General features: G+C 31.1%; 1 protein-coding gene across 1 annotated transcript in view; it reads left to right on the top strand.

Moving 5' to 3' along the window:
• LOC142336680 (uncharacterized) overlaps positions 1 to 12,641 on the top strand; it is a 109,342-nt gene that overhangs the window by 74,026 nt on the left and 22,675 nt on the right. Inside the window, exons 5-6 of the mRNA XM_075385590.1 lie at positions 1,536 to 1,723; positions 2,249 to 2,467. Of these exons, the coding sequence (XP_075241705.1) occupies positions 1,536 to 1,723; positions 2,249 to 2,467 (407 nt within the window). The remainder of the gene's footprint in view (positions 1 to 1,535; positions 1,724 to 2,248; positions 2,468 to 12,641) is intronic.

The raw sequence follows: 12,641 nt of genomic DNA, 5'->3' as shown, positions 1-12,641 counted from the left end.
CTGCCAAATCTCATTTCTGCAGGTGCTAGCTCTCAAAATTTTTCCTACATTGAATTTGAAAAGTCATCATACACACAAATAGGCGCAACAAGGAATGTGCAAATAGCTGATGTGAAGTTGAATCTTATATAGAAAACAAAGTAATATCTGAAGTAACCGTTTTTTTCGCAAATTTTGGCGAAATGAGTTGAACTGGATTGCTCTGGTTTAAAAAAGGACAAAGCAATCAATAAGAGGAATTCATCAAAAAATCTCTTTAAAGACCTAGAGCGCCGAAGAGTGAGCAACAAATTAAAATAGAGCAAAACTACGTGAAACATTTCAGAGTGCAAAACTTTTCAGAACTTTTTTGTTTTTAATCCGTGAATAAAATTAAACGTGGTTCCAAGATGAAACATGAAAAATGGCCACGAAACATGGTTCTTGAAATATAAAAATTTCAGTGTTGCTTGATTTTGAAAACTTTGATCTAGATTCTAATTGTTAATGTATAATGTATGTACTTACTCTTCTTGGGGGCTGAAAATTATTCATAGCACTTTATATAGATGGAATGATAATCCAAAACAGTCATTTGGTTATTATTGTATTTGTTGAAATTGTTGTTGTCAAGGTGAACACAATATTAATAGCATTGCTCTATAGAAAAAAATATCAATTTTTTTCCTTGGTTCGGGTAATACCTGATTTTTGAACAGGCTGATTATTAGGAAATCATAATTTGCTGAGCAATTTTACCAGCCAGAAAAAATTACATAAATTTCAACGTATCTTTGTTGAAAGTTAAAATCAGTTCTTTAGAAGTTCAGGTATATGTTTTATGTAAATTTTTTCTCTTAAAAAGTGCATATATTGTTTGGAAGGCACAAAAATAGTTTGTTGGTGTAAATACTGTTTGAGCATCTGTCTAACTGTTTTGTTTTTGTTTTATCAGTCTTCTATCAAGTGGAATTCACCAAATTTGAATGCTGTTTATGTATTAGAGTTCTTGTCATTCATAATTTGAGCTACACAGTTTTGCAAATTTTTATACCAAACGAGATCTTGTCAGAATAAAGCTTCATTGTATCACGTTCAGAAAGAATAAAGCTTCTCTAAGCTTGCTTGCATACATTCTTATTCGTAATAAAATGCTGGGATGATAAGTTGTTTTCTTTTTATCAGCAGATCTCTAGTCCTCTTTTCTGAGGAAGCAAACAGTTTTACTTATAAATTTGTTACATATCTATTTTATAGGGAGCAGGATTATTCATTTAATTTAAATAGTCTATGCCGCCATTGCGTAAATGAAACAAAAAAAAAGATACATTAGTAAAAAATTACCACGAAAAAAATGATTACTTATCCACCGCAGTGAATAAAGTTTTTGTTATACTTCTGAGAAAAAAAATAATGACTCGAGTTAAAATAATGATACTATTGGTTTGCATAGCTTCATAAGGAGTACGACTATCTTTTGATCTTTTGAAGTCAATACATACAATTATACGGTTGTAAATGTGTCAATTAAAGAAGTTAATAATTAACCCGCGGAATAAGAAGAGTTACAAAACTTTGGTATCGTTTATTGCAGATCTTCAACCTTGCGAGTGCTGCAATTAGGATTCTGAATCTGATCTTCATGATGGTGATCATCTCCCACTGGAACGGATGTCTCATGTTCCTGCTACCTAGACTCTACGAATTCCCACACGACTCATGGGTCGCAGTTGATAAACTCACGGTGAGGTTGCCAATATTGCTGACAAAGGACTTGAAATCTCGGAATACAACCCCTCCGCCCTGCCGATACAAAAATTAAAAACTCACACACACAGATATATACACCAACAATGTTTCGTTCATGGCTTTCACTGTGTTTTTTGCGATAGATGGGGTCGTGTTTGGGGTGGGTGGTGGGGGGGGGGATTGTCAATTTTCCAAAAATCAATTGCAGTAAATGCTGCATAGGTACCGATATCCACTATTTTGCTCACTGAAGATCTCCTAAGAAAAAAATTGGTTGTCAGTGAAAATGCATTTGTTTGATACAAGTTGGATGACATGATTATCTAAATGAGATGAGCGTGTTGACTCACCTGGAAGACCAATTTTTACTTGACCATTATGGTACAAACAAGAAATGTCACTTCATTGGGACTCAATTCTTATTGCAAACATTAGGTTTGAAAGTCATCCTAAGCTCATTGTTATTTGTGATATGAGTTCAATTTTGGTTTCTGGGAGCTATTTCAGTGTCCAATTTCAGGGCAAAGACTGGACCGAGCAATATAGCTGGGCTCTCTTCAGGGCAATGTCACACATGTTATGCATCGGGTATGGCCAGGAACCCCCCACTTCAATCATGGATCTGTGGCTGGTAATGATCAGTATGATCTCTGGTGCCACTTGCTATGCTCTGTTCATTGGTAATGCTACAAATATGATACACCAGTTCGACTCGTCCAGACGACAGTACACTGAAAAGGTACTTTTTATTCATTTCCTTCAGCAAGTTTTTGTTCCGATTATTGGAGGCACATCAAATTTAAATGATTTTCTAAAAGCATGCAAAAGTTTTTCCGAAGCATTGCAATAGTTAATGCATGATAGTCCATCTAGAAGCCACAAAAAATAAGGTAAGTGAAATCGTTTTGAGTAAGGCGTTTGCTTAATTGCTGGAATGAAAACAAAACTGGTCTCAATTAAATTTTTTTTTGCAATTTCCGACGCTCAAAACATCAGAGCAGTGAAAACTTTAATGTATCCATTTATGCAATGAAAATAGGAAACAAGCTTCTCTATGAACAGAAAGCTTGTTACGAACTCAGTAACTTCGAACTTGCTTGAGTTGCAGGCTCCCACTACTAAGGCAACAACGACTCAACACCGATATATACTCTGAAGTTTGATACGTCACTTAACAATGCTTCACAACAACGATTGCTGTCTTTTTGATTTATGTTTTAAATGTAGCCTTAGATAATTAGATTTTTGAAATAACAGCAAGGTAAATTGAACGAAAAAAAAAGCAGTCAAAGTTAATTTTTAATAAATTCTGCGTTGAATCCAAAATTTGCTTAGAAAGCATTATTTTTAATATGTCAAAGTTTTCATTTTGAAAATGAAACCAAAAATTTTCCCTCTATAGGAGTATCAGATTAGCAGAATTAAAGGGCTCTCGTTGTTTAAAATCCCATTCAAAAAAATTTTTCTGCAGCAAAAAAATTGAAAGAAAATGAATGAAACAGTCGTAGTCAAAATAGAAATTTAAACAGTTGAAGCTGGCGTAAGTTTCTTATAAAGTAAAGATATTCCAATACTTGTATCAAATAAATATTCCGTTATAACACAAAAAGATGGTTTAGAAATATGCGGGCTCATATTATCGGGCTTAAGTTGTTTCCACAACTAAGATGTTCACAACTATTAGATCCTTATAGAAGAAAAACAAACAAGAAAAAAAACTGCGTCATTCATTCAAGAGAAGGAGAAAAAATCACAAATTCTGGTGTATCACGTAAACGTCAGAAAATTTAGACATTTACATACCGTTAAAAAATTTTTATATATATATATATATATATATAAATTTATATATGTATTTATATATATATATATATATATATATATATATATAAATATATATATATGTATTTATAAACATATATATATATATAAAAATTTATATATGTATTATATATATATATATATATATATATATATATATATATATATATGTGTGTGTGTGTGTGTGTGTGTAAATATATATATATATATATATATATATATATATATTTAAAATATAACTCTGGTTTTAGTAATTTTAATTTTATAAAAAAGGCAGCTCGTTACAGTACGTTCGCACATGATGTTCCGACACGAGCTCATCTACATTTTTCACTTAATTGTCAACCAAACGAAGAAATAACAAAAACAGATGTTTGCATTTAAAATAATCGTTACACAACCTATCTACTAATTGAATTACATAATTCCATGCCTTATTACAGCGCCAATGAGATCTGACCTTACAGAGACTACGAAATATAAAACCAAAAATAGCAAAAACAATAAATTCACGGCGAAAACTGAATATCTAAATTTAAAAGCAGATAGTAACAACATCAAAATGCAGTCAGGTAAAACCTTAACTACTCAAATTTAATTTGTCCTATTTATACAGCGGACGGAAAGTTTTCTTAATGAGACTATGTTACGATCAATGAGGCGAAATTCAAGAATTAATCAACATTTTAAACCAAGAACTTTCAAAAGTTTTAAAAATCATTAGCCTTTAGCTAAATAATCCATGATAAATTAATTAAAAGTTACTACAAAACCAAAAAGCCTTGTCTTCGTGTAGTTTAAGCCTTAGAAACGAACTAAAGACAAACCTTAAAAAAAAGAGAAACGATTTGCGAAAACACAAACTATTGCTACCATTAAAATCATTAGCTATTATCTGAATATTATGTATTTTTAACTCAGTTCTTATTTCTACTAATTCAGCTGCAGGAATTATGCTAAGAGATTAGATAAGTTTATTTGGACCATACTTGTAAACCATTGGGATATGTTACTACGCGATTGTTCTGAAAGAAGAAAAAAAGAAGCGCAAAAAATGACCACTCAAAAAACGTTTATAAAAACGCATATGGTCCAACAAACAAAGCATCGTTAAAAAATATCAGTTAGATATGTTATTTTTCGGAATACAAGAAAATGGTTGTGACCTCTCATTGATTAAAATAAATTACAAAAATATCAGTTACATGTTTTATTTTTCGGAATACAAGAAATTGGTTGTGACCTCTCATTGATGAAATTAAGTTACAATTTGACGAAAAGAACAAAAAAATGAAAAGTTTGAAAAATGTTTGAAAATGTATATAATAACTTTAAGACTAAAGGCTATGAACTGACTAAATGATTCGGGTAACATCATTAATTGAAACCTCAATTATCAGCCTAAGAGACTTGTCAGCAATTTACGGCTACCTAAAGAACAGAAACAGGCAAAAACTGCATTTTCAAGAAAAAAAATTGGGTGAGAAAAGTGTCGAAGGCATTAAAAAATGAACTTTCACTAAAAGTTTTCTCTGCACAATTAATTTTTTAACAGCAATGGAATTCCTCTTTTTTATCAATAAAATTTTAAAAAATGAAATATAAACAAATACTTTAGAACCACGAAAATTTTGAGAAAACTCGTAGTATCAACGCCACTAAATTCATTAGATTTCAACTGAATCCACTAAATACGCTAAAATATGCCTCCATTGGACAACAAGTTTATTGGCCATTCATATTTGGTCAATAAGACCTGACAACAAGTTATTGAAGATGAAAAGAACAACAAAGACAGGCATCAACCAAAAATTGAGTCGAAAAGTGCCAGAGAAAGTGTCGAAGGAAATTAAATCCTAAGTTCTTCTCTGAAAACTTTATATATGATCCTTAGAACGTCTACCCTAAACCAATGGGAACTATCAGTATTTGGATAATGTGATAAGATTTCAATAGGATCCAAAAATAAACAATACTCGATAATTAAAAAAAAATGAAAACTAGTGGCAATGAAGTTTTAAAAATAATACGTAGAAGATAAAACCACTAATCAGATTATTTTTGGCTGCTTTAGAAATAAAAAAGGATCCTGTAAGTACTAGGACTGACTAACATTCCACGAAAAAAAAGTTTAGGATCGGTTAATGTTCAAAAAAATTTTCGAAAAACTTTTTTAATAGTATTAAGAGCCATTAAAATCTTAACAGCGATTACAATCAAAATAAACATTCGAAAACCAAATTTCAGTAGAAAAGTGCGAGAAGAAAATTTTGCAGCCATTTAAATCTTTAGCTTTTCTCTGAAAACTTTATCTGTGATCCACTGAATGTCTTTTCCAAGCCAAAGTGATTAGAATAAAGTTCGAAAAATGTGCTTAATATGTGGATAATGTGATAAGAGTTCCTAAGTATCCAATAATACAAAAATATCTAATTTTTTAGAAATTTTGAATTTTTGTGTTATTGAAGTCATATAATCAATAGTTAGAAGATAAAATCGCCAACGAAATTTTTTTTAGTTTCAGTAGAAAGCAAGAAATTATTTTTTAAATCGTTAACAGCCTTTAAATTCAAAATATTTCAACAAAAGTCAATAAATACGCTCAAATATATTTCAATAGAAGTATGGAGATGTTTGTCATGCATTGGTGATTAATAAGATATCACAAGAAGTCTTATGACTATGAAAACAACAACAAACTCAGGCAAAAACCAAAAATTCAAAAGAGAAGTGCAAGATGAAAATGTCGAAGCCATTTGAAACTAAGCTTTTCACTGAAAAATTTATCTGTGATCCACTGAACGTCTTCTTGAAGCCAATAGGAGCTGTCAATAGGATAATGTGATAAGATTTCAGAAGTAACCAATAATATGGAAAAATCCAAAAAAAATTTTAAAACATTTTAAAATCTTGTGTCATATTAAGTCATATTACTAAAATTTAGAAAAAAAAACCGCCCGCTAGGCCAAATTTGGTCAAAGTAGTATAGAAAAGGGTGCTGTCATCACAGAGACTGACTTACAGATCACGATAAAAAAGTTTATGATTTGTTAATGTTCGAAAAAATTTTCTAAAAATTATTTTTAAAGTCTTAACAGCCATTAGGTGACCACTCAAAGCACTAGATATGTTTACTTAAATCTCATCACAGAACATATTGCACTTTTTGTCAATGAGTCCATGCCATTACACTCCAAAAAATTTATAAAGCCTCAAAAAGAAATTCAAATGTTCATTTAAAATTACGAAAACTCAGAGTCGAATTTAAAAAATAACATGAGTATTTCCTTGAAAACCGTTTTTTTGTTCATTGGGCTTCATTTGATTGTAAAGAAAGTTTGTAATTAACGGAACCTCGATATGAAAACTGACTTGTCTCTAGGTGACTTAAAACGCAAAAAAAAATAGAAAAGTTTTTAAAAAAAGAGCTCTCAATTAGGTTTCGATTTTTTTTGATATTTAAGCTCCCTGTGAGACCAGAATTAGTCTTTTTTGTCGCTTTTAGTCTATTAGGAACACAACATTGGTTCATTTTTGGCAAGATATTTAATTTTGAAATACTTTTTTTTATAGAAAATATCTTAATTTGAAGAAAAATCACACTAAAAGTGAACAAATACCCCATGTTCACACAAATCTTCAATCCTCGATAAATCCTCAAAAAAAGACGAAAATCAAAAAAATCTTGAATTTTGAATACTACGCTGGACCAGCTTTTTAATGATACCACTGACGTTTCTCTGCGATGAATATATCAATCGGCCAAAATTTACTGAACAAAAAAAACCCATTTGAGTATATAGTTCCTCCCCCCAAGTGGGGTCGGAGCAATAAGCTTTTCACCTAGCTGTATCAAATAAACGTTCCGTTTTGCCAAAAAATTAGAGAATAGTAAATATGTGTGGGCGCATATTGCCAGGCTTAATTTGTTTCCACAACTAAGAAGTTCTGATTACACCTACTAGATCCTTATAGAAGGAAAACAAACCAGAAAAACATCTGAGTCAGTGATTCAAGAGAAAGAGCAAAAATTTCAAATGCGTTTTACATCCAGATATGCACGCATACATACATGGTTACGAACAAACAACTGTAAAATTATATAATGATGGCAAACAAAAATCTTTTTTCTGAGAGCTAAATTGACAGCTTAATTGTGACTCTGAAGTTCCAAACTCTGCTTTTAATAATTTTACCATTAGGCGCTATAATTTAGTTATCGCATGAGAATTTTAATAAAAAAAATTAAATCGTTTTAGACTCATTTAAGTTTTTTTACGAGGTATTGAAGTCCAAAAATTTTAATTTATAAGATAGCTATTCAATATAGCTAAAAAAAATTAAATCCCCAAAGCTAAAGTTTCAGACGCTTGTCATTTGCTTCATTCAGTTTAGTCAAGCAGAGTGAACTTATTAAAGCGAATAGCAAGGGTTAATAGGGCAGTGTATTGCAGTACAATTACAGAGTGTTGATGGTTTTGCGTCCTTATTTTGGTACTTTAAGAATCTGCACGTTTTACTAGTTGTCACTTTTTTTTGCTAGGAATTAACCAACCACTATTTTTTAAGCATTCAATCTAAAGCTTTATGTAAACAAAACAAGAAAAAATTTTCTCAAAATTATTTTAATGACAAATCGTTCGGTACCATACCGTTGTTAATTGTTAAAACAGGAAAAAATGCAAAAAGTTACATTTTTTGATTTTTATAATTAGCTTTGATATCATTTTCTTCTGCCAATCTTTAGAGAGATCGATTAAAACTGAAAATTATAATGAGATCTGGCGTTTATAAAAAATATGCTTTTCTTGAATTTCACTTGAATAAAATTGGAAAAAATAACCATATTTATGTATCCTATATATTAACCTTCATTAAGTTTTCATTTGCAATATTTGGTCATACTGAAACAGGGAAAGAAACTAAGCAAATACGAATAGAGAAACAGAGGTCAACATAACTCTTTTTGTCATATGACTATTATCACCTTGAAAATATTTAATCAATAGAATCTTTTCTTTGAACCAGTATGAATTGTGAATAATTGATTATTTTAAAACTTTTTCTTATAATAAGTATATTCCCAGGGGAAGTACCGAAAAACGTGAATGAATATCAGTCGGGGTGAACAAAATACTGATTTTATTAAAAATTAGGAATTATTAGAAATTTACCGTTATATGATCTGATGGTTTTGTTTCATTTCAACAGGAAAGAGTAACTGGAAATGGATATTGAGGGGATTTGAAGCTTTGTAACTTTCCAAACTGAATCCAGCGTAGAGAATTAACCATTTCTTTTTTGGTGAAAGTTGTTAATTTAATGCGAGACAGGGGATTTTTTTTACCAATTTGTAGCACCAAGATACGCACTGCTACCCAGACCCTAGTTCTACATCAGTTTCGATTCATCATGTCTCAATTTAAGAGAACAATATTTTTAATACGTTTGGTTTATTAATATAATATACTAGCAGGTAACATTAACCATGCGGTTATTCCAATTTACATAATCAAATCCAGGGTTAATTTGAATTCCAGTATATTAACAACTCGAATTTAAAATGCCATAGTGTTTAAGCTGATGCTCTTATGAAATGCTGAGCTTTTTGAACAATTGATTTGAATAATTCAAACTTCCTCAAAAAAAATTAAATATATATTTGCCGTAAAGCAATGAACTTTAGGATGAAAAACATTTTAAACTTTACCAAGGAAAATAATCCAGAAATGTTTTTTGACATACTTGAACTGATTTCAAGAACTCTAATTGCCTACAAAACAAGCGACCCAATTTTCAAAAGTGGGTCTTAAATTGATTTGCGGCAGTTCTGATCCAGTAACTATACCCTAGTCATTCATGAACACATCTTCTGACCAGCCATAACAAATTCGCTCATTAGAATAACGAATGAGATCAGTCTTCAATTTTATCAGCAAAGTATATTTCACTTACAAGAAAAACATCTGAGTCAGTGATTCAAGAGAATGAGCAAAAATTTCAAATGCGTTTTACAACCAGATATGCACGCATACATACATGGTTACGAACAAACAACTGTAAAATTATATAATGATCGCAAACAAAAATCTTGTTTCTGAGAGCTCAATTGACAGCTTAATTGCGACTCTGAAGTTCCAAACTCTGCTTTTAATAATTTTACCATTAGGCGCTATGAATTAGTTATCGCATGAAAATTTTAATAAACAAAAAATTAAGACCTTTTAGGCTCATTTACTTTTTTTTACGAGGTATTGAAGCCCAAAAATTTTAATTTATAAGATATGTATTCAATATAGCTAAAAAAGATTAAATCCCCAAAGCCAAAGTTACAGACGCTTGTCACTTGCTTCATTCAGTTTAGTCATGCAGAGTTAACTTATCAAATCGAATAGCAAGGGTTAATAGGGCAGTGTACTGCAGTACAATTACAGAGTGTTGATGGTTTTGCGTCCTTATTTTGGTACTTTAAGAATCTGCACGTTTTACTAGTTGTCACTTTTTTTTTGCTAGGAATTAACTAACCACTATTTTTTAAGCATTCAATCTAAAGCTTTATGTAAACAAAACAAGAAAAAATTTTCTCAAAATTATTTTAATGACAAATCGTTCGGTACCATACCGTTGTTAATTGTTAAAACAGTAAAAAATGCAAAAAGTTACATTTTTTGATTATTATCATTGGCTATGTTATCATTTTCTTCTGCCAATCTTTAGAGAGATCGATTAAAACTGAAAATTATAATGAGATCTGGCGTTTATAAAAAATATGCTTTTCTTGAAATTCACTTGAATAAAATTGGAAAAAATAACCATATTTATGTATCCTATATATTAACCTTCATTAAGTTTTCATTTGCAATATTTGGTCATACTGAAACAGGGAAAGAAACTAAGCAAATACGAATAGAAAAACAGAGGTCAACATAACTCTTTTTGTCATATGACTATTATCACCTTGAAAATATTTAATCAATAGAATCTTTTTTTTTGAACCAGTATGAATTGTGAATAATTGATTATTTTAAAGCTTTTTCTTATAATAAGTATATTCCCAGGGGAAGTACCGAAAAACGTGAATGAATATCAGTCGGCGTGAACAAAATACTGATTTTATTAAAAATTAGGATTTATTAAAAATTTACCGTTATATGATCTGATGGTTTTGTTTCATTTCAACAGGAAAGAGTAACTGGAAATGGATATTGAGGGGATTTGAAGCTTTGTAACTTTCCAAACTGAATTCAGCGTAGAGAATTAACCATTTCTTTTTTGCTGAAAGTTTTTTATTTAAGGCGTGGCAGGGGATTTTCTCTACCGATTCATAGCACCAAGATACGCACTGCTACCCAGACCCTAGTTCTACATCAGTTTTGATTAATCGTGTCTCAGTTTAAGATATCAATATTATTAATACGTATTCCAAATTACATCATCAAAACCAGGGTTAATTTAATTTCCACTATACCAACAACTCGAAATTAAAAGGCCATGGAGTTTAAGCTTCTGCTCTTTAGAATTGGTGAGCTTTTTGAATGAGATGATTTGAATAACACGATTTGCCACAAAAAATATTCAATTATATATTTATCTTAAAACATTGAAAACTTTGACATGAAAAAAATTCAACTTTGTTGCAATATTAAAGAAAGAATTTCCTCTAATAATTTTTTGACAAACTTGAGCTGATTTCAAGTACTCCAAGTCACACTAAAATTAAAGTGAACCAAAATTGGGTCTTAAATTTATTTCCTGCAGTGCTGCTCCAGTAACTACCCCTAGTCATTCAAGAAAACATCTCACCAGCCACAACAATTTCGCTCATTAGAATAAAGAATGAGATCAGGTTTCAAATTTATGAGGAAAGTATATTTCTCTTTTTGCTGTTCTCATTCATTCAGTGCTGTTTTTTCCCAATATTTAGCCACTTACTTGGGGAATTCATTTGCTAATGATCAGACCATAACAACGCTTCTGTATTACATGTAACTTAATCCTTGAAAAGAGGTTTGAAGTGTTGAGCAAAAAAGATAATGATTACGCTGTTCCAATTTTCATACAATGTTTTCAGAAATTCAAAGACAAAAAGCTCATGAAATGGTTTCTGACAAACAGCATCTTAATCACGTCATTCTTTGACCTTCATAAACACAGAGAGAGACAGTGGAGAGCAGTTCAAACGTATGATTGCTTTTCAAAGGACGGCTGATTTTTGCAACACATATTTAGGAACAAAAACAAATATCGAAAAACAAAGAATTATCATCACTTATGTCAGAAAAGACAGACGAAATTAAGTACTGCCGTATATATCGAAATATCTAATCAGAATATCAAGGTATTGAGAAACCGAATCTAAAGCGCGTTAGACTATCCCTATAATTGTATTTCTGTTTGCTGCTATTATTGACATTGATAGTAATAAACGTAATCGATGAACAATAGACGAGTTGTTCTCAAAATACTGGTGACCGGTTAGCTTCGGTTTTAGCTGGGGGGGGGGGGGGGGGGGTGAGGAGAAGTATGCCTATCCTCAATATAACCCAGTACGTTCAGTGACAATTGCTGGATAGGGAAGCTGTTACAGGATTGTACAGTAATCAAATCTCTGCGGACTTCCCTTTTCTCTCCTTGCCAGAGGAAAAATCAAATCAGTCAGAAAAGAAACCTTCCCGACAAAACTGCACAAAATACAACATGACACAAATAATTGCCAAAATCTGTTTGAGTAATTAAAAATCTTATTCGTTAAATTTTGAAATTCCAATCATTTGCTTTAAATGTTTCGAATCAACAATTGCGGCCTGAATTACACTTTTAAAAAACCGCCTGTCCTGCTTTCTTTATTTATCTGTCTTGTTTATTTGTCAGAAAGCAAACCATAAAACAGCTCTGATAAATTATTAATTATTTTTGTCCTCCTTTTAGTCTGTGCTAACCAACTAAATGTTTTCCAACAAATCTCCAAGTGTGCTTAATATAACTGTTCTAAACATTAACCTATTCAAAACAGAGTTTGCACAAGAGATTCTTCCATAATTGGCTTTTTGAGTGCCCGACTCACCTTATAACAGAGCATCTAAAAGAAGCCA

The sequence above is a fragment of the Convolutriloba macropyga genome, chromosome 3 (assembly GCF_964194025.1).
Source record: "Convolutriloba macropyga chromosome 3, txConMacr16.3, whole genome shotgun sequence".
In the NCBI taxonomy this organism is placed as follows: domain Eukaryota; kingdom Metazoa; phylum Xenacoelomorpha; order Acoela; family Convolutidae; genus Convolutriloba; species Convolutriloba macropyga.
This window is presented reverse-complemented; position numbering and strand designations above follow the sequence as displayed.